General features: G+C 42.9%; 1 protein-coding gene across 3 annotated transcripts in view; it reads left to right on the top strand.

Moving 5' to 3' along the window:
- The window catches only part of LOC120936153 (cytochrome P450 2K4-like), a 48,561-nt gene extending 33,856 nt beyond the window's left edge, over positions 1–14,705 (top strand). For all 3 annotated transcript variants that reach the window (XM_040348302.1, XM_040348300.1, XM_040348301.1), the window contains exons 7-10: positions 314–455; positions 7,597–7,781; positions 11,813–11,954; positions 14,467–14,705. In XM_040348302.1, the coding sequence (XP_040204236.1) occupies positions 314–455; positions 7,597–7,781; positions 11,813–11,954; positions 14,467–14,645 (648 nt within the window). In that variant the 3' untranslated portion in view covers positions 14,646–14,705. The remainder of the gene's footprint in view (positions 1–313; positions 456–7,596; positions 7,782–11,812; positions 11,955–14,466) is intronic.
- Positions 14,706–22,184: the final 7,479 nt, after the last annotated feature.

Here is a 22,184-nt window from a genome sequence, read left to right as displayed (position 1 = left end):
GGGCTCCCTTTATTATGGTGGTTTGCAGGGTTTTGGGGGAAGAGGACTTTGTCTTCATCAATATGGGGACAATGTGCTTTCCCAGGGCACTTCCCAGCAATGCACTTTTCCCCCTTGTTTGGTTAGGTTCAGGATGCCTGCTTGGATTAATGGTATTGTATGGATTTCCTGGAGGGCCTCATGCATTTTTTTCTTTATTCTCCATATATTCTGAAATAATATTGAAATATATCTTGGAATAATTGCGAGGAGAATGGCTGTTACATTGCATCTACAGTAAATATGCCAATATCTTGAATCTCTATTTCTCTAGGGGACACCAGAATCTACTCTGTATTACCATGATGACAATTTAACAACCCTGGTGAGCAATCTGTTTTTTGCTGGAATGGAGACGACATCCACCACTTTAAGATGGGGCCTCCTGTTTATGATCAAATATCCTAATATACAAAGTAAGACATGCCGCTTTGACCTCTGACTTTAAAATGATCATATTCCATGTAACATCACTCTGAGATTTTCCTTCTGAGATCAGGGTTTTCCACGGTCGGCACTTACTGAACTTTGAGATTTATGCTATGTGTTTGCAACCAACCTACAGTACAGCCAGTAGTGTATTTAGGTTTTGTGCTGCCCTAAGCCTGACTAAACTCGTGCGCCCCCTAATTTAAATACGACCCACCCCTTCCTGTCAAGGCCACACCCCATGTTGTTTAAGACCCTCCCTGAAATTTTTGAGTGGGGACACTAGTTCTGAGGGCCTGGAGGGGCAATTGATTCCCTTAATTTGCATAGATTTACTCTTACTTCCTGTTTGGCTATGGGGCAGGAAGTGAAGGGAAATCTCTGCAATGTGACAGGGATGGTAAAAAATAAACTGACAGGGGCCCTCCCTTACTCTATCAAAAAAAAAAAAAAAAAGTATAGTTCTACTTTAGGTAGATGGTGCAGCAGAAACATAGGACAGTGAGGAAGGTTTGTGGTCCAGGATGATAGGACAGTCAAAATTAGAAGCGCCCCCCCCCCACACCCACAATTGCTGAATGCCGCCCACCCGCCCGCATACCGAAAGCAGTGTGGTCGCTTTATGGGAGCGCTAGACTAATTTGTCTAACAGTGTAGTGTAAGCCGGGCAGGGACTCTTTTTTTTGCTGCCCCCCTGCAAAGTACTGCCCTAGGCCTGGGCCTTGTTGGCCTAGGCCAGAATACAGCGTTGAGTACAGCATTGCATGCTTAGCAGTTATGATATTCAGTGAAACTTTTATAGTCCCAATCACATTAATTCTAAAAAATATAGGGGTTGTCCTTGATGTCCCCCTTCTGCAAATGCTGGTTGCCTGTTAGAAAGTTTTCTTTAATCAAATATCTAATATTCATCTATTAACAAATATTAACAAATGAATGAATGGATTGGGTCTAAGAATCATTGACTTATATATATAAGTAAGTCAATTATTCTTGGACCCAATCCATTCATTAGTTTGTTAATATTTGTTAATATATATATATATATATATATATATATATATATATATATATATATATATATATATATATATATATATATATATATATATATATATATATATATATATATATGTGTGTTGGTATATATCATTATATATTCTAATGAAATATATAGATTTTTATATATTTATGTAAAGCTTTATACATTTTGTTTAAAGCTTCATATGCTTTTCTAAAGATTTAACATGTGGTAATAATAAAAATTTGAGTTGAGTTTCTCCTACCATTCCCCCGTGGTAAATGAGAGGAGATAAGGTTACATTCTTCCCCAAAGATACACACCTCCTCCCATCGTATACTGTATAAATGGTTATATTAATTACGATGTAAATGTTTCAATTCGTTTAGTTAGGATTATAAGTTCTTAAATATTATAATACTTCTTGATTAGGATATTAATAAGAATGTTTAGTTTTTTATTTAGATGTTAAAAGAAACGTATACCTTACAAGTTAAATACTGTATATACTCGAGTATAAGTCGACCCGAATATAAGCCGAGGCACCTAATTTTACCACAAAAAACTGGGAAAACGTATTGACTCGAGTATAAGCCTAGGGCAGGGGTCCTCAAACTTTTTAAACAGGGGGCCAGTTCACGGTCCCTCAGACTGTTGGGGGGCCGGACTGTAGTTTGAAAAAAAATATAAACAAATACCTTTGCACACTGCACATATTTTTTTTGTAGTGCACAAAAAACAGTTAATCAACATATACTAATACGTTTTTCACATAATCCCTTCATCACAGACTCCCCCCCCCCCCCCATCACAGATCCACCCACCACAGACTCCTCTCCATGAAAGACTCCCCCCAATCACAAAGCTCCCCATCACAGATCTCTCACATTACAAAGCCCCCTATAACAGATCCACCAATCATAAAGCTCCACCACAGATCCCCCCAATCACAGACTCCCCCCATATCACAGAGCCCCCCATCACAGAGTTCCCCATATCATAGAGTCCCCGCATCACAGATCCCCTCATATCACTGAGTCCCCCCATATCACAGAGTCCCCCATATAACAGAGTCCCCCCATCACAGATCCCCTCATATCACAGAGTCCCCCCATCACAGATCCCCTCATATCACAGAGTCCCCCCATCAGAGATCCCCTCATATCACAGAGTCCCCCCATCGCAAATCCCCCCATATCACGGAGTCTCCCCCATCACAGATCCCCTCATATCACAGAGTCCCCCCATCAGAGATCCCCTCATATCACAGAGTCCCCCCATCGCAAATCCCCCCATATCACGGAGTCTCCCCCATCACAGATCCCCTCATATCAGAGTCCCCCATCACAGATCCCCTCATATCACAGAGTCCCCCTTCCCCCATATCACAGCGCAGCACTTCCCTCATATCACAGCACTCCCCCCCACATATCACAGCACAGCACATCACAGCACTCCCCCCGCATATCACAGCACAGCACTTCCACCATATCACAGCGCAGCACTTTCCCCATATCACAGCACTCCCCCCCACATATTACAGCACAGCACATCACAGAACTCCCCCCCGCATATCACAGCACAGCACTTTCACCATATCACAGTGCAGCACTTCCCCCATATCACAGCACTACACCCGCATATCACAGCACATCACAGAACTCCCCCCCCCCCCCCGCATATCGCAGCACTTCCACCATATCACAGCGCAGCACTTCCACCATATCACAGCACTCCCCCCCGCATATCACAGCACAGCACATCACAGCACTCCCCCCCCCCGCATATCGCAGCACTTCCACCATATCACAGCGCAGCACTTCCACCATATCACAGCGCAGAACTTCCACCATATCACAGCACCCCCCCCCCCCCCATATCACAGCACAGCACATCACAGCACTCCCCCCCTCCGCATATCACAGCACAGCACTTCCACCATATCACAGCGCAGCACTCCCCCGCATATCACAGCACATCACATCACAGCACTCCCCCCCACCTTATTCACACACGACGCAAAGCCTGACAGGATTGGACAAAGCGCAGAACTTTTCAAGTGAAAGGCAGATGATTGACTGCTGGGACCGCCCCACTGCCTAGTAACCAATTACCCGCTTCTTAACTCAAAGTCCCGCCCTTCATTTGGACCTGTCACACTTTGTGTCTTGTGTGACTAATGTAGCAGAGGGGAGGGGGAAGTGCTGCAGAGGGCAGGTGCTGCAATCTTCTAAAAGGGACAGTCCGTGCTGTGGGCCGGATAAATCGCCTTGGCGGGCCGTATGCGGGCCGTAGTTTGAGGACCCCTGGCCTTGGGTGTCCATCTGCATGCCTCACTGTGCCTCACTGTGTCTATGTGCATGCCTCACTGTGTCCATGCATCACTGTGTCCATACCTCACTGTGCCCATACCTCACTGTGCCCATGCCTCACTGTGCCCATGCCTCACTGTGCCTCACTGTGTCCATGCCTCACTGTGCCCATGCCTCACGGTGTCCATGACTAGACTTACGTTTACCATGGGAGTATATAGAAGGGGTGCCCGGGTTTCAAAAATCGGTGCTCCCTAGCCGTAGGTCCCCCAGACAGCCTTTGGGCTGCTTTAGCTGATTTCGTGTTAGTAAAAGACGATTCGTGCTTTTCTGTCTGTTACAGCGTGATGAATGTGCTTACTCCATTATGAACGGTAGTTTTACCAGAACGATCGCTCCCGTCTCATAACTTGCTTCTGAGCATGCGCGGGTTTTTCACGTCATTAAAGCCCACACACGATAATTTTTTAGAACCCGAAAAACGACAACGTTTAAAACGTCGTGAAAAAATAGTGCATGTTCGAAAAAAAATTTGTCTGTTTTTTTAGAACCCGAAAAATGCTCTGAAGCCCACACACCATCGTTTTAAATTACATTTTTAAAAACTTTGTTTTTTACGACCCGAAAAATGATCGTGTGTACGCGGCATAAGAAACTTATTGATGCCATTTTTATATTCTACATTTTGATGTTGTTATTGTAACATTTTGTTATTTTATTATTAAATCAATTTTGGAGTTTTTACACGAGAACTGAACGGATTTTCTTGGAACTTTCCTCATCAATGTGAATTATTGAATATCGATTATTAAAACAGTAATGATGCAATTTCTACATTGGCTGGAAAAACCTGGTGGCTTCAATTGTCTGAGTCTCTAACCTGGAACAAGTAATAAGATTATTAAAGTCAGAGTACAGTCAGAATCAGGGATGAACTCAGGCATGTTTGGACTCTAGTCCAAACCTACTTGAGCTATTCCACTATAACGTTGTCACTACAAACCGCCAATCATAAGTGGCCAAAGCATTTCCCACTCCTCAGTCTGACATATAAAATAAAGTGTACAGTGTATATATGTGGTTTGTGAACATGCCTGAGCTCAACCCTGATCTTCAAGATTGCTTTGGGTTATTTACTCCAAAGATTAAGAGCTCTACAGACAGCATAAAACCAGAAATTCTGATTTTTAGAAGCTAAGTCTGTAATGACAGCCTTTGGGCCTTTTTCCCTATATTAAAAGTGTGTTAATAATTTGTGTTTTTCGTCCATTTGGTGTACATTGTGTTCCATTCCTTTGAATGGGCTATATACACAAACCTTAGCACAGAAAAAAAAAATCAATTTGTGCTATTTGGGCCATGCAAGCACTACATCACACAAAGTATATAGCTTGCCTCTAGTGTGCCAGGTCCTAATCCCTATCCATATGGAATCTTACTATAAGTAATTGCAGACCCATATTAAAAACAATTTTTTTCAAGTCCAGCTTTTTCAGATTTTTTCCCCCCAAAACTTTAGATGGCTTTGCAGCGATTTTGATCGTAGTGGTGGTAAAGAGGTTGTAACCTCAAAAAAAAAAATCCTGTTCCTTTGAAGCATATGTAATGTGTCCCCTTCTATGCTATAAAATACCTGGTTGATCCTGGCTGTTTCTGTATCCCCCTATGTGAACTGACCATGATAATCATGACTGCTGAATTATGATACCGTATTTAGTTTACGTGCCTCTGTCACCCGGTGTGTTAGTCTCTCTTCTCTCCCCCTCACTCCCTGCTCAGGGTGTGAGTGAATTCCAAACCCTCCCCTTCCCTCATGCTGCTATTTTGTGTGGCAGTAAAGTCAGTGAGTACCATTACTTCCGCCCCTCTGTTATAACAAAGTATAATACAGTGTCAATGTTTATTTTTTTTATTATGCTGCTAACGACCTTAATTCAGAGCACTGCTGTGCAGGCACATGACCTCACGCTGCTCTCCTCCCCAATCTGAGGGGAGGCTGAGTAGACTGTTCAGCGGTCATGTGACCTCCCGGCTGACATCAGAGGGGAATCTCACCCCCCCTGCTGTAGATCGCGGGAGAAGAGTGGGGAAAGGTCACGTGACTGCACATCGGGGCTCTGAAATATGGTATTTAGCAGCATATTAAAAATGGCTTTGGTTGGGACAGTCCATTATAATCTGCTGCTATAGTTTGGGCCCTCTAAGAAACAGTGGTGCACTTATTCAATCTTAATAAATCGGCATGCAATATACAAAATAAATATATTATTAGTAGTAGTATTATTATTAGTATTATTATTATATATTTTTTGTGCATTGTTAACCAAAGGTATTTTGGATAGAGTGGGGAAGGATTAGAACTTCTGCCATGTTTTACCCAAGATTCTGTTGGAGAGTAGTTGGCTGTGAGGAAACATGTCTGTGGGTCTAAATCAGACCCAGTGGGTTTTATTTACTAGCCAGGAGGCTTAAAGGGTCACTTAAGGAAAAAAATATGTGCCTAAAATTAATGTCTGCAAGGTAGACAGACAGAATAGTGTAATGATTCTGTTAAAAAACGAGTAAATACCTATTAAATTCCTTCATCTATATCACCTCCGGCATTCTAGTTTATGTTCTCTCATTCACTTCCTGGTTTGCATCGCTCGTTCATGTAAGAACTACATTTCCCAGTATGCATTGCGGCACGCCCAGTAATTCACACCTCCTTGAGGTCTCTAACACGTAGAGAGCGTCCTGCCACACAGATGTAGTTCCCAGGAGGGGGTGAGCACATTACTGACCACCACAGTAAAGCCTCCCTTCACGGTGGTCAGTAAAATCAGACAAGCAGGAAGTGAACAGAACAGAGAAGAAATAGAGCAACTTCTGAGCAAAAACAAACAATGAGGAAGTGAAAAGAGGAATGTCTGCAGGTAAAGGATGCTTATTATGAAAAAAAAAAAAAATTTCCTTTACAACCCCTTTTTTTATTTGGACTGGGATTCTTACCCCTGCAAGGTAATTTTTCCTGCTTTGCTGTAGCACTGGGCAGGAATCCCTTAAACCTGCTTAAAGCTTGGAATACCTCTCTCCCCTTGAAGCTAAATCGCACAAGTGAATAGTCACACAATTTACTATGTGAAGATTCTAAGCTGCTTTGGCAAATCAGCCTCCACAGTTTCACCGGACTACAGTGCACATACACATTTTTTTTCTTAGTAGGGGAAGCCTCTTATTGCTGTCTGTATCCCTGTTGGAACAATTCAGTAAGGGCCCTTTCATCCATGATGATCCGCCCCATGAACCTCCGCTTGCTCAGTGGGGATCGCTCCGCTGATCCCTGCTGAGCCGACGGATGACAGGGCGGTCCCCGCACACTGTGCAGGGACCGCCCTGTCAGATCTCTGCTCTCCCCTATGGGGGGATTGGATGAACACGGACCGTCTGTCCATGTTCACCTGATCCGCTCTGCAGACAAATGGAAAAATAGTATTTTCCTCCTTCTGCAGAATCGGAGGATTGCTGACACTGATGAGATCGGGTCCGCTGACACCCGCTATCTCATAGGGATCAATGTAAACGGATGGATGAAAAAGCAGACATACGGTCCGCATGTGTGAAAGGGGCCTAAATGTTTTTTTCCAGGAAATAATTGGCTAGTTGACACCCCAATTGAAGCTTGAGACATCCAGGTTTAATATAATTCCTTTTTGGTGAGCTAGATGTGGGGTTCATGGGGGGGCACTCGGTAGAGCTATGCTCATTCCGATATTAACTTTTATATTTTAAGATTTGATATGTGCTTGCCAACAGAGAAAGTACAAGATGAAATTCAGAAAGTCCTTGACACAGCTCAGCCTAGAGTAGAGCACAGGAAACAAATGCCGTACACTGATGCTGTCATTCATGAGATCCTGCGCTGTAGTGATGTCACACCGGGAAGTGTTGTACGTGCAACTTCACAAGATGTCAAATTTAGAGGATATTTTATTCCAAAGGTGAGTGCCTGAAGTTAAAGTATAAGCTAACCCAATATAAGCATAACATGAGGTTACGTAATTGCTTCACATTGTATAATCAACGGACACTTTGCTTTGCATTTTCTTAATGAATGCATTCTCTGAAGGGTGCCCGTGCCGTGCAGCCGATTTACTGTTCAGAAAGCTTCAGGCCGGCCACTTAGCATGGAACCTGTGTGCAAGTGGAGATCACTGAAGTAGCAACATCTAGCTTCCATGGACATCAGACATGTATATACATAGTTACGTTGGTCCAAGCTGGACTAATGTAACAATGTAAAAAAAATACCATGCCTGGAATTCTTCTTTTAAATGTGCAAATTTATCATAAAGGAAAAGAAAATAAACTTTCCTTTCAAAGCTGATCTCCATATTAGGTTACAAAAATGCCCATTGTATTGCCTCCTCCATCCCCAACACCACACTGCACGAGGTAAATTCTCATTTGTCTAGCGGTAGAAGAATAAGCAACTATCCCTTTTTTCTTGTTTCCCCGGCAGTGCTCATCTCTGCTTTCCAGTGCTTCATGTGGGCACATATTGTGGCATGTATGCATTCCTCGATCATCAGATCGAGGGGAAATACTGCGGCACAAAATGTGAGCATGTTGCTTCCTTGGAAGCCCAGGCTTTACATTTAAGGAAGCAGCTGGCAACACTGAGAAGAATCTCCACCCTGAAGGAGTTGGAAACATACCCAATGGTAGCAGCACAGAGGTGGGCGAAGATACAGAGGTGCAGGCACCAGAGCAGAGTAATTGAAAAAAACAAATGCAGGAGCCTCTGAGTTAGACTGTAAAGTGTGTATTAAAAATAACACATAGTAACTTACATCTAAGTAAACACGGAAGGGTACATCTGTGGGCAAACGCTATGTGGGGCATCCATCACACTGGTCAGTCAAAGGTACAATGTCTCAGCTGTCTCAGCCACTCTGTGGGGTCTCCCGGCTGGCAAAAAGACGGTGGAGAGCTGGAGAAGAGGCTGGAGAGGCCTGTGAGGTCATTCCCTCTAGCACTGCAAACCAGGAAGTGTTCCAAGCCCCTTCTCCAGCTCTCCACCATCATACCATCTTCCTGCCGGCTGGGAGAGCCCACAGAGCGGCTGAGACAGTGTACCTTCTACTGACCAGTGTGATGGATGCCCCACAGAGCGTTTACCGACAGATGTACCCTTCCTTGTTTACCTAGATGTAAGTTACTATGTGTTTTTATTAATACACACTTTACAGTCTAACTCAGAGGCGCCTGCATTTGTTTTTTCTTGCATATCTTGGAGACCACTTCTGCTTCCCGCATAAGGCTGGCCCTGAATCAATAGACTATTTTTAAGTTGCATAGCAGCCCACTGGCCACTTGAACTTCAGTACTATAGGATCTGTTTCAGTACCAGTGCCACACGTAAATTTGTTTGTTGCAGATTAGTTGTGTTACAGTTAGGAAGGGTAGATGGGAAAGTGTCAAGGAGGCCGATCCTGGGCTGGAACATCCCAATAAGTATGCCCTGTTGCGTGAAATTGGGGAAACCAGTCAAGGACCAGCATTGCTGGAGCAGAGTGACTCCCCTACCTGCCAGGGGAAAAACTCCTCCAGTGAGGGTTGGAGCGAGGCTAATGGTAAGAAAAGACAGATTCTGGTGGTAGGGGATTTAATCACTAGGACAGAGAGGGCTATTTGTCAAAACGACCGTAAGCACCAAACAGTATGTAGTTTACTGGGCGCTCGGGTTTGGCACATTGTGGATCTGGTGGACATATTCTTGGGTGGGGCTGGGGAGAACCCAGCTTTCATGGTGCACGTTGGCACCAATGACAAAGTCAGAGGAAGATGGAGAGTCCTAAAAAACAAATTCAGGGACTAACAAGCTAAATTGAGAAGTAGGACCTCCAAGGTAGTATACTTAAAAATACTTCCAGTACCTTGAGCCACAACATAGAGAGGCAGTGGTAGGGAAGTTAACAAGTGGCTAAGGAGCTTGTGTAAAAAGGAGGGGTTTGGTTTCATGGAGAACTGGGCTGACTTCTGAGTCAGTTACCAACTCTTTAGCAGGGACAGACTGTGCCTTAATTTTGGAGGGTGCAGCTCTGATGGGAGAGAAGATGCCAGAAAAGTTAGAGGGGCCTTTAAACTAGGTGATGGGGGGAGGGTCCAAATGTAGAGATGGAATGAAACAAGGCTCAAAGGGTAATGTTGGGGGCATTAGTGGTAGGGTGACTAGAATACCAAAACCCAAGGTAAGCAAGTTGTCATATCCAAATTGCAGCCTCATAACAACTAACAAGGAAATAATACATGACCAGACAAATATTCAAGGCTTGTACACCAATGCTAGATGTCTGGCTAACAAGATAGGAGAACTGAATGATAAGAGACTGTATACAAGATTTTAGTAATGAAGACGGTATCATTAGCAATAATCAGCAAGAATTCATGAAGAATCGTTCTTGCCAGACCAATCTATTAACCTTCTATGAAAAAGTGAGCTGCCATCTAGATAAAGGAAGGCCTGTGGATTTGGTGTATCTGGATTTTGCAAAGGCATTTGATAAAGTTCCCCACAAATGTTTACTGTACAAACTAAGGCATGGACCATAGGGTGAGTACATGGATTAAAAACTGGCTACAGGGGCGGGTCCATAGGGTGGTGATAAATGGCGAGTACTTTAAATGGTTTGGTGTGGAAAGTGAGGGTCCCCAGGGATCTGTCCTGGGACCAATCCTTTTTAATTTATTCATAAACGATTTAGAGGATGGGATAAACAGCTTAATCTCAGTATATGTGGATGATACAAAAGTTAGGAATGGCAATAACTTCTACGCAGGTTGTGGAAACTTTGCAAGAAGACCTAAACAAAATAATGGGGTGTGGCCAACTACATGGCAAGTTAGGTTTAATGTTGAAAAATGTAACCGTAGGTGCTCATACAGTCCACTAAACACAGTGTAAATATGCTGATTAAAGTCTGTGAAGAAAATCAAAACAATCCAACTGAAAGTGACTGTGTAATCGAAAAAATTTATAGAAGGTCCACCATCAGGTAATAATGATGAGAGGCTTACCAGAGGGATCAGACCTAAGTAAGTATACACTTATCATGAATGTCCAGAATCCAAAACGACTCCAATATTAGACAGGTCAATGAAACTCTTAGGCACTTATGGAGAATGGAGAATATTCAATATGTCCCCCCCTCTTTTCTGCGGCCGGCCAGTTTAACGTGCTCGGATAAGGGTCTGGTGTGGATTTTGGGGGGAACTCCACGTCATTTTTTTTTTAAATTTGGGGTGGAGTTCCCCTTAAAATCCACACCAGACCTGAAGGGTCTGGAATGGATATTTGGGGGGAACCCCACATCATTTTTTTTTAATTGACGGCGGGGTTCCCCTTAATATCCATTCCAGACTTGAAGGGCCTGATAATTGAATTTGGGGGAACCACCACGCTATTTTTTTTTATTTTTTATGAATGAATCCTCTCTGAATTGCCGAAGCCGACAATTCATTATAGCCGCAAAGCCGACAATTCATTATAGCCGCAAAGCCGGTTTACATAGCCGAACTCCGAACCCGAACTTTCAGCAAATTATTGGGGTTCGGGTTCGCTCAATCCTATTCAGAGCATGTGTTGAATTTTGTGCGTCGAAATTGTCCACACACGATCGGAATTTACGGGAATGGATTTTGTTGTCGGAAAATTTGAGAAACAGCTCTCAAATTTTTGCTGTCGGAAACTCCTACAGCAAAAGTCCGATGGAACTCCGACAAAAAGCTCCCATTGAACATTTGTTGTCGGAAATTCCGACCGTGTGTACGCGGCTTTAGAATGAGTAGTGCCTAGAGAGTCTCTAATGTGGTAGACCATCGTTGAGGCTTTTTTCATTTGCACCCTTCCCACTATTAGGCTCCCGCATTTGTTGCCCTGCTCATAGAATAATTTTTAGCTGAGGAGGTTGTATTTCTTCATCCATTTATTTGTTAAATGCTAACTGGTTGGTAACTTTTTTTCCTGCAGGGAACCACAGTAATTCCAGTGCTCTACACTTCACTGAGAGATGAGTTATACTTTGAAAAACCAAACGAGTTCTACCCAGAACATTTTCTTGATTCTAAAGGCAATTTTAAGAAGAATGATGCATTTATTCCATTCGCTATTGGTAATACTCATATTTGCATAAAACATTTTGATGTTTTAAAAAGTTTATAGGTAAACTTCAGATACTAAACATGTTATGCACTACTATAGTATCTGATGGACACATGTACTGTATATGGTGATTTTACTAAAGGAAACATCTGTTGTCCAGCGGACCGTTTCCACGGATAAATCCTCTCGAGGATTTCCGCGGATTTCTATGCGATGGAGTGTACTCACCATCGCATGGAAATCTGCGCTGCAATCCTCTGGCGATGACGTGTCGCACCGTCGCCGCGATTATGACGCGGCGAAGTGCGCAACGCTGTCATATAAGGAATTCCACGCATGCGTCGAATCATTACGACGCATGCGGGGGATCCCTTCGGACGGATGGATCCGGTGAGTCTATACAGACCAGCGGATCCATCCGTTGGGATGGATTCCAGCGGATAGATTTGTTTAGCATGTCAGCAAATATTCGATCTGCTGGAATCCATCCCAGGGGAAAAATATCAGCGGAAAAAGATCCGCTGGAGTGTACACACCATAGGATCTATCCGCTGAAACCCATTCGCTGGGATTTTTCAGCGGATGGATTCTATCGTGTGTATGGGGCCTTAGATGTTAGGGTTAAGATCTATCTTAACACTTTTCAATGATTTTAAAGTCCCTTTCAATTAGATCAAGGTGCTAAATCCTGATTGTTCATTCAAGTTCTATGCTAAGAAGACCATCATGCACTGCCCGTCCCTCCCCATTCTCGCCCACGCGCATTCTCACCTTACCGCTGCGCCAATTCTAAGCCTCGGGGAAGCCCACTGACTTCTGGGAAATGATAACACACATGTCCCAGGAGCAGTAGCGAGCGGAGGCGAAGACGGGAGTGACGACAGGAACCAAGGTGATGAAGGAGGCAGATTTCGAGGGACCACATAGCAACAGCTATTTAGAGGTGAGTAAAAAAATAATAATATCCAAATGTTTTTTTTTATTTATTATTTCAAGCACATTAATGGCATATTTTTTTTTGGGTTGAACTTCACTTTAAGTCTGCACTGGACACAGCCAAAGGCAAACAATGATTGAGGCTGGGTTCACACCATCGCCAAATCCGTAGCACAGCAGGGGTCCGGTGCGTGCTGGTTCACCGTTTCAGTGCAAATTTGGGGCTGAATTCAGACCTGAAATGGACCAAAAAAGGCACACGTGTGTAGCACTACCCCCAAAGGAGCTGCTGGTTTGATGTAGGTGGCACGTTACCTCTATTTTCTCCGCTGTCTAGGGTATTTGATGAGAGCTGTAAGAAAGTCAATGTCCATACTGTAGGTATCGTTTTCTGTGCTTTATTACCCAATGGGTTAAAAATGGTAAAGGTAGTAGTAGGTGAGAAGATAGAAGAAGTGGTAGGTAATGGATTCAGGCATACAATTGGGTTTTTGGAAACAGTCCAGCTTCCAACAACAACTTGCGTCGCCACTCTAGCCAGAGTGGATATAGTGCATCTGGATAGGCTGCTCTCACCGGACTAGCAGCCAGAGTGTCACTCGGAACTTTAGCAAAGTCTCTGCCACAGACCTTCCCAAAGGTGGAGATATTCTTGGTCCAAAATCCTTCTCAACACTGGATTAAGCACCCAGATCTCCCTTGAACAGCTTTTAGTATTCTCGGGACTAATAGGCGACCATTGTCCAGCCTCTCAGAAACAAAGTGTCCTTCGATGAAGCAGTATAGGCCTCTCTTGAGATACCAGCCTTGTACTCGGTATTTCCCAGACAGGTTCTCCATCGGTCGGCTTCCTCCCTCGGGACGGACAGCACAGGACAACTCTGCAGCTGCAGACTCAGTCTACACATTGAGCCTACAAGGTAGATTATGTGTTCCGGACCAACATGGTCCCGGAGCCAGGAACACTGAAACTCACACCCCGGCCAGGATGGCCACACATGGGGTGGTGGGACGACTGCCCAGGCGGTTGGCGGGGAAGACGACCCGAACAAATGGAATTTGCCCCCTAAATGCCCCTCCACAGCATGCACAGTGAGGCGATCAACCCTCCTGATTGGCTGCCGAGGAGAAATATCCACACTACCCTGACTCTACTGCTGCCACCTGCCGGTCTGGGGTGGGACCAACTCCCCAGACAATGACAGTATACACACACACAGTACAGCCAAAGCTGGAACAGAGGCCCTAAATTTAGCCAAATAAACACAGTCAAAGGCAAATAACTCTCTGACATCCCTCTAAATTTACCGCAGCACCAGCTATGAAAATAGCCAGGCGCTACACGTGTTTTCATCAAATCACACCGGACCTGCTGCGGAGATATGTGACCCGGCTCCATAGCGAGCCAATCACATTCTCCTGCTATGTGAATGGGATGCAGGGAAATCCACACCCCATTCGCATAGGTGTGAACCCAGCCTAAATGTTAGGTAAAATCCCATATACATCCACCCAATTACAGTACATATTTTAAACAGATACTCCTTTATGGTTGATTCAAATTAACCAGATATTTTTTTCCCTAGGAAAAAGAATCTGTGCTGGGGAAACATTGGCGAAGATGGAGTTGTTCCTCTTTTTTACAAAACTGCTACAACACTTTACTTTCCAGGCCCCTCCAGGAGCTGTACTAAACCTTACCCCTGACCCAGGGTTTACAAACACCCCGTTCCCTCATGAACTCTGTGCAATCTCCCGCACCTAAATGTATTCTGCTCTGAAATGCATAGTGATTTAATAAACATTGCATTGTTTTAAAAAGAAATAGCACTTCACTTCTTTTTATTTTATTTTATTTTTTACATTGCATCTTTATTTGAGATTGTACAGAGGAAGTGAGACAATACCTTCCCAAAATACATTGAGCATACGAATTGGAATGCTCAAAGACCAAACATACATGTAATTCAAGTATATATACTGTATACATACATATATATATATATATATATATATATATATATATATATATATACTGTATATATATATATATATATATATATATATATATATATATATATATATATATATATATACACTGTATATATATATATATATATATATATATATATATATATATATATATATATATATATATATATTTACCGGTTAAGATTACAGTATACTGTGTGTATTGTGTTTGTTTACTTTTTTGAATTTGGCGCCGTTCTCCGCTCCCGTGCGTCGTAACGTCGCAGGGAACGGAGATCGGCGGCACACAGACACTGTGAATCGAGCGAGGAGGACCCGCTCGATCACACAGCGGGGTGGCATCGCTGGATCCAGGGACAAGGTGAGTAACTTGCCTGTGAATCCAGCGAGAAGGTAAGCCGCGCCGCTGCACACTCTGCACGTCCACCCCGAGCGTTAATCGCGCGATAAAAATATTGACGGCGTTAACATGGGTTTGCGTTAACGCCGTTAATATCGCGTTTAACGCACAGCACTAATATATATATATATATATATTGAGGAGGGGGAGTTGTGCTTGTTTCTCCTCTGAGTATAAAATAAAGAAGGATCACAGCCAGGATAGTCATATGTGAGTATGGCACTGCTCCAGAAGTTTGGGTGTTCTGCTGCAAAGAGAGGTATGTAGAGGTGGGGGGCCAGGGATGGGATATCCTTGTATGTCATACAGTAAATGCGTTCATCCTTCTACAGAATGTCACACACAGCAAAGTGTTCTTGTTTATGAATAGAAGTATACAGAGGAAAAGGAAAGGAGGAAAAGGGGGAGTTTGGAGCAGAGAGCTTGCAGCTGCAAGTGTTGCTTCTTCCTATTAGGAATCTATTGTTACAAAGTGTATGAAAATTGATCATATTGATCCTGACATTTGCAGAGTGTAAGAGATTAATACAGTTGGGCACAGGAGGGCACACAGGACTCAACGTGCTCTATTTGCATTAATGGAGTTTGAGGGCACAAGGAAGCAGAATGAACAGGTCAAATACAAGAAAGTTTCAACTATTAAAAAAATCTGAATCCAGAGGCGCCACTTACTCTAGCAACAATTAGACTCCTGTATGATAGCGCCATAAGTCCCAGCAATCGCAGTGTTCAAATAGAACATAACCATTGTGGAATTACAAGTCCCAGTAATTCCAAGTGGATTCTTTATATCTCCTTTTCGTCTCCTGCTAGTAAAGCTAGCCTTATGCCCCATACACACAAGTGGAATTTCAACCAGCACAAGTCTGATGTGAGCTTTTCATTGGAAATTCCGACCGTGTGTATGCTCAATCAGACTTTTGCTGTCGGAATTTCTGCCAGCAAAAGTTTGAGAGCTGGTTCTCAATTTTTCTATCCGAAAATCTGTTCATCTGCATGGAATTCCGACGGGGAATAAATAATGCATGCTCGGAAGCATTGAACTTCTTTTTCTCGCCTCGTCGTAGTGTTGTACGCCACTGCGTTCTTAATGCTCGAAAGTTCAGAGAACTTTTGTATGACCGTGTGTATGCAAGCCAAGCTTGAGCGGAATTTCGTCAGAAAAACCATGTAACTTTTTTCAGACGGAAATTCCACTCGTGTGTCCAGGGCATAACACTGTTATTTATTTTATTTTTTTACCAGCCAGCTTGCTCAACGAAAACAATTAAACAGATTCCTCCACCCATGCTAAACAGTATGAGTGGACACATTCTCCTACTTGGCTATTATATACCATCAGTCTTGAGTTGGATAGAAGGAAGCCAACCGGGCTACCCACTAAGGAGATGTCGGCCGGTTCATCCGGGATTGGTGAACTTAAATGTGAACCCCAGGGACAAACATTCTCACTTAAAGTAGAACTATAGGCAAAACTTTCTCTTTTTGGATAGAGATGGGGAGGGTTATAACCCCTGTCAGATTTCCCTTCACTTCCCATCCCAAAACCAAACAGGAAGTGAGAGGACATCCCTGCAAATTAAGGGAATTCTTTGGGGACCCCCAAGTCACCAGAACTAGTGTCATCATTGGAAGATTTCCCATCTATTTCTTTTTTGGGGACTACCCAAAATTTGGGTAATTTCTTTCACGTTTTAATGATAATGGTAAACAGGAAAAATAGAGATGGGGGCACAGGCAGCAATAAAAACTGACAAGTGTTCTAATCCCTCTCCACTCCATCCAAAACGAAAAAAAAAAAAGTTTTGGCTTTAGTTATACTTTAAGTATATATGTATCTTAAGGCGGCGTTCCACCCTAAAGTGGAACTTTCGCTCATCGGATTCCTCCCCCCCTCAGGTGCCACAATTGGCAACTTTCGAGGGGGGGGACAGGATATAAAAGGTATCCTTCCCCACTTCTGAAAATCTGTCCGTGGCCGTGACGTCACCGCGGGATTCCCTCCTCCTCCTCCCCTGGCCGCCGGGCTAAGAGGAGAGAGGTGCGGGCCTTGCACATGCGCAGTAGGGTTCCCGGCGTGAAGCCCAAAGGCTACACTGCCGGGTTCCCTTACCCGCAATGGCGACGGAAGCACCCGACAGCTGAATGGAAACATCAGCTGCGGTGCCGACATCGAGGGACACCAGGACAGGTAAGTCTCTATTAATTAAAAGCCAGCAGCTGCAGTATGTGTAGCTGCTGGCTTTTAATTTTTTTTTTTCCATGAACCCCCTATTATCATCAACAAATGTGCACCAAATGCATTTTCATACCCAGATATTAATCTGTAAAATTAGCAGTAACGTGTTCACTGTGCAGAGGGCAGCCAGCAGAAAACTACAGGTGGGGTGGAGACAAGACCAATAACCCTGCACAAGGAGAGAGAGAGCAACATTGACCATTTTTTTTATTACAGGAAGCTCCAACACACAGGTACATTTTCACACTGAGTTACTTCCCAGATCTGGAATGAAAGAAATTTATGAAGTACTCCAAGGTTCAAGTAAGAATACTCATGCAAAACAAAATAAAAAACAAATAGTGTAGCACTACCCAATATTTCAGTATATGCTCACCATATTTTGTTATATACGTTTCCTTTACTCCAATAAAAACTCATGGAAAAATAAATAATAATACTAATACATTATTATTATTATTATTATTATTATTATTATTATTATTTATAATTTAAAAATACAAGTTACATTATACACGCTCTGAAAGAGCAGACATAATGCTAAGCATAATGAATGTCCGGACTATTAAAACAAATGGAGACAGCATGAAGATTGTTGAAAACCCGCGTAAGCCTGCTCTCAATTTATTTATTGTGAAATTATTGGTTTGTAGGAGAAGGGGTCTACCATACTCCCACAGATTAGAGTAGGAGCTTACAACACAAAGGTGTCTAGGTGTGGGTGTGCAGCTTGATTGTATACAATATATGGCCAAAAGTTGAACAACCCATTTCTAAACCATGGGCATTATCATGACCCCTTCCTTGTATCTGTAACTACCTCCATACTTCTGCCAAAGGCTTTCCAGAAGTGTTTATAGCTTGCCTGTTGTAATTTGCACCTGTTCAAAAGAGTCAAGACCCCATCGATCATTTGTGAGGTCAGATGTTAATATTGGACAAGAGGACTTACAATATTTAAAGTCATCCCAAGGATTTTAATCAGGACTTTTGAATTCCACCACACCAAACTCGTCCTTCAATGTCTATATACAAATGGTTATGTGTATGGGACACATTAATTCTGGTACAGACAAGGCTCTTCCCTAAACTGTTTGAAAATGCACAAATGTCTAAAACAGAAGTGTCCAAACTTTTTTCAATGAGTGACAGATTTATGTGTTATTTGTGTGTGTGTATAGACATATATATATATATATATATATATATATATATATATATATATATATATATATATATATATATATATATATATATATATTACCAATTCACATAGGTGGGGCAGGATCTGGGGGTCCACTTTGTTAAAGGGGTCTTCCAGATTCTGATAAGCCCCCCGCCCGCAGACCCCCACAACCACCGGGCAAGTGTTGTGGGGATGAGGCCCTTGTCCCCATCAACATGGGGACATCCTCCCCATGTTGAGGGCATGTGGCCTGGTACGATTCAGGAGAAGGGGGGGCGCACTCTGCCCCCCCTCTTTTCTGCGGCCGGCCAGGTTAACGTGCTCGGATAAGGGGTCTGGTGTGGATTTTTGGGGGAACTCCACGCCATTTTTTTTTTCAATTTGGGGTGGAGTTCCCATTAAAATCCACACCAGACCTGAAGGGTCTGGAATGGATATTTGGGGGGAACCCCATGTAATTTTTTTTTTAAATTGACGGTGGGGTTCTCCTTAATATCCATTCCAGACCTGTAGGGCCTGGTAATTAAATTTGGGGGGACCCCCACGCTATTTTTTTTTTTTTTTATGAATGAATTCGCTCTGGATTGCCAGAGCCGACAATTCATTATAGCCGCAAGTCAGTTTTAAATGTCTTTTTTTCTTTTAGAAATTACACTTTGTGCAGAGATGGTTCTAAGTACGGGAAACATGCGCTATTTCACATGCTAACTTTACACCCCCCCTAGGTACGAAATTTAAAGGAATATTTCACTTTTATTGTTTCACTTTTAGCATTATTAAATTCACTGCTCCCGAAAAAACAGCCGTTTTTAAAACTTTTTTTTGCATTGATACATGTCCCCTGGGGCAGGACCCAGGTCCCCAAACACTTTTTAGGACAATAACTTGCATATTAGCCTTTAAAAATAGCACTTCAGATTTCAAACGTTCGAGTCCCATAGACTTTAATAGGGTTCTAAAGTTCACACAAACGTTTGGTGTGTTCGCAAGTTCTGGTGCGAACCGAACAGGGGGGTGTTCGGCTCATCCCTAAACAGAACCCTTTGCTGCAAATATCTGAACATAATAATTTGAAGGGGTTTCCGTAACAGTGTCATTATAGATATTTTATTCCAGGGTCCCTTTTTTTTGGTCACATAGTATGTGTGATGGTCTGGTGAACATACATTGTTATCCATGTAGTATACTTCCAAAGGTACAGAAAATACAATACAAAGGGAATAAAAATAAAAAAATGTCTAGTACACACGATCGGTTTTCCCGACAGTCAAAAGACTGCCGGGAAAACTGAGAACCGGCTCGGTCCCTTTTCCCCTATACACATGGCCGGTTTTATCGACAGGAAAACTGCCAGGAGAGCTTTGGTCGGGAAAACCGGCCGATGGGAATGCTCCCTCGCAGTGTTTCCCATAGGAAAACTGTGGGGAAAAACACTGCGATCTGCGGCGAGAAAAAAGAATACATGTTCTCATTTTTTAAACCGCAGTTTTCCTGTTGGGAAAACTGTTAAGGAGCATACACACGGTCGGTTTTCCCGGCCAAAGGAAAACACGGCAGTTTTCCCGACGGGAAAACCGATCGTGTGTACTAGGCATCACACAGCATGAAAAAAAACACCTGACAATAGTATTCTCTAAATGTCATCTCACTGTTTGTATACGGGTTATAATTGGTAGGTTTATCTTTCTGAGCAGAAGGATTATGTAACTGTAGGAGGGGAAAAGGTGAGACGCTCACAGTCACTAGAAGAAAGGTACCTTTCACTGAAATACCTGAACTTAATAATTTAAGGAATGTCTGTAACATTAGATATAAAATGTGGTATGATATCATGTTCTCCTATTTCAAGAATATTATAGATATTTTATTTCAGAGTCTCTTTTTTGGCCACATACTGTAGCTGTTATAGTCTGGTGCACACACATCATTAACCATATAGTATACTTGCAAATTTACAGAAATACACAGAAAATAGAATGCATGAGGAAATACATTTTGTATAAAAAAATAAAAAAATAAAAGAAAATACTAGTATTATAGGTAAACCTATAAAACAATCTGACAATAGTGTTCTATAAATGTTATCCCATCCTCTGTCTATGGGTTATAGTCTGTTTATCTTCCTGAGCAGAAGGATTATGTAACTGTAATAGGGAAAAGGTGAGACGCTCACAGTCATTAGAGGAAAGGTAGAATAAAAAGTAACAAAATAAAGTGAGTCATGAACCATGTTTGTGGACTAAAGGTAAAGCATGCAGGTTATAGTTTACTTGGAACCATGGAATGTTTATGTAGATTTATACTGTAATGGGAAAACTACTGTAACAGGGCAAAATAGCAAATCTTAAAGGGGTTGTAAAGGCACAAGGTTTTTTATCTTAATCTTATTCTATCCCAAAGGCAAAAAAGTTTTACCTGGTTACACAGTTAGTCAAATTGAAAAAAGAGTCCATCTTGTTCAACCAATATAAAAAAATATAGAATAAATAGAAAAAAATACATATACAGAATCTTATATCCAGAATTGCCTGCTAATCCAGAGGAAGGCAAAAAACAAAGGGCCAGATTCACAAAAGAGATACGACGGCGTATCTCCTGATACGCCATCGTATCTCTGTGATCCGCCCGTCGTAACTATGCGGCTGATTCATAGAATCAGTTACGCATAGATAGCCCTAAGATCCGACAGGTATAATTGACTTACACCGTCGGATCTTAGGGCCAGATCCACAGCCGCCGAGCGCAACTTAACTTTTCAGAGTTAAGTTACACTGCCACAAATCTCCCAAGTTAGGTGCCGATCCACAAAGCACTTACCTGGAAATTTGCGGCGGTGTAACTTAACTCCGTCCGGCGCAAGGCGTTCCTAATACAAATGGGCGATTCCCATTTAAATTAGGCGCGCTCCCGCGCCGGACGTACTGCGCATGCTCCGTCGGGTAACTTACCCGACGTGCATTGCGCTAACTGACGTCGCTCCGACGTCATTTGCTTAGACGTTAACGTAAATGGCGTCCAGCGCCATTCACGAACGTCTTACGCAAACGACGTAGAGTTGAAAATTTCGACGCGGGAACAACGGCCATACTTAATAGGGCTTAGTCAAATAGGACTCAGCCCTATTTTTACGCGGCGTAACTCAACGTAAACAACGTAGATTTAGCGCGACGGGCCCGTCGGAACGTTCGTGGATCGCCGTAAGTGTTCATTTGAATATTCTAGGCCGGCCGCAATGGCCTCGCCACCTAGCGGCCGGCCTAGAATTGCATCCTTAAGATCCGACAGTGTAATTCAATTACACATGTCGGATCTTCTGCCTATCTATGGTAAACTGATTCTGTGGATCAGTTCCATAGATAGAAACAGGGATACGGCGTATCCCTTTTGTGGATTACCCCCTAAGGGTTAATAGGGTTAATAGGGTTCTAAAGTTCACACAAACGTTTGGTGTGTTCGCAAGTTCTGGTGCGAACCGAACAGGGGGGTG

The sequence above is a fragment of the Rana temporaria genome, chromosome 4 (genome assembly GCF_905171775.1).
Source record: "Rana temporaria chromosome 4, aRanTem1.1, whole genome shotgun sequence".
In the NCBI taxonomy this organism is placed as follows: domain Eukaryota; kingdom Metazoa; phylum Chordata; class Amphibia; order Anura; family Ranidae; genus Rana; species Rana temporaria.
Note: the sequence above shows the minus strand (reverse complement) of the source record. Positions and strands in the feature narration are given on the sequence as shown.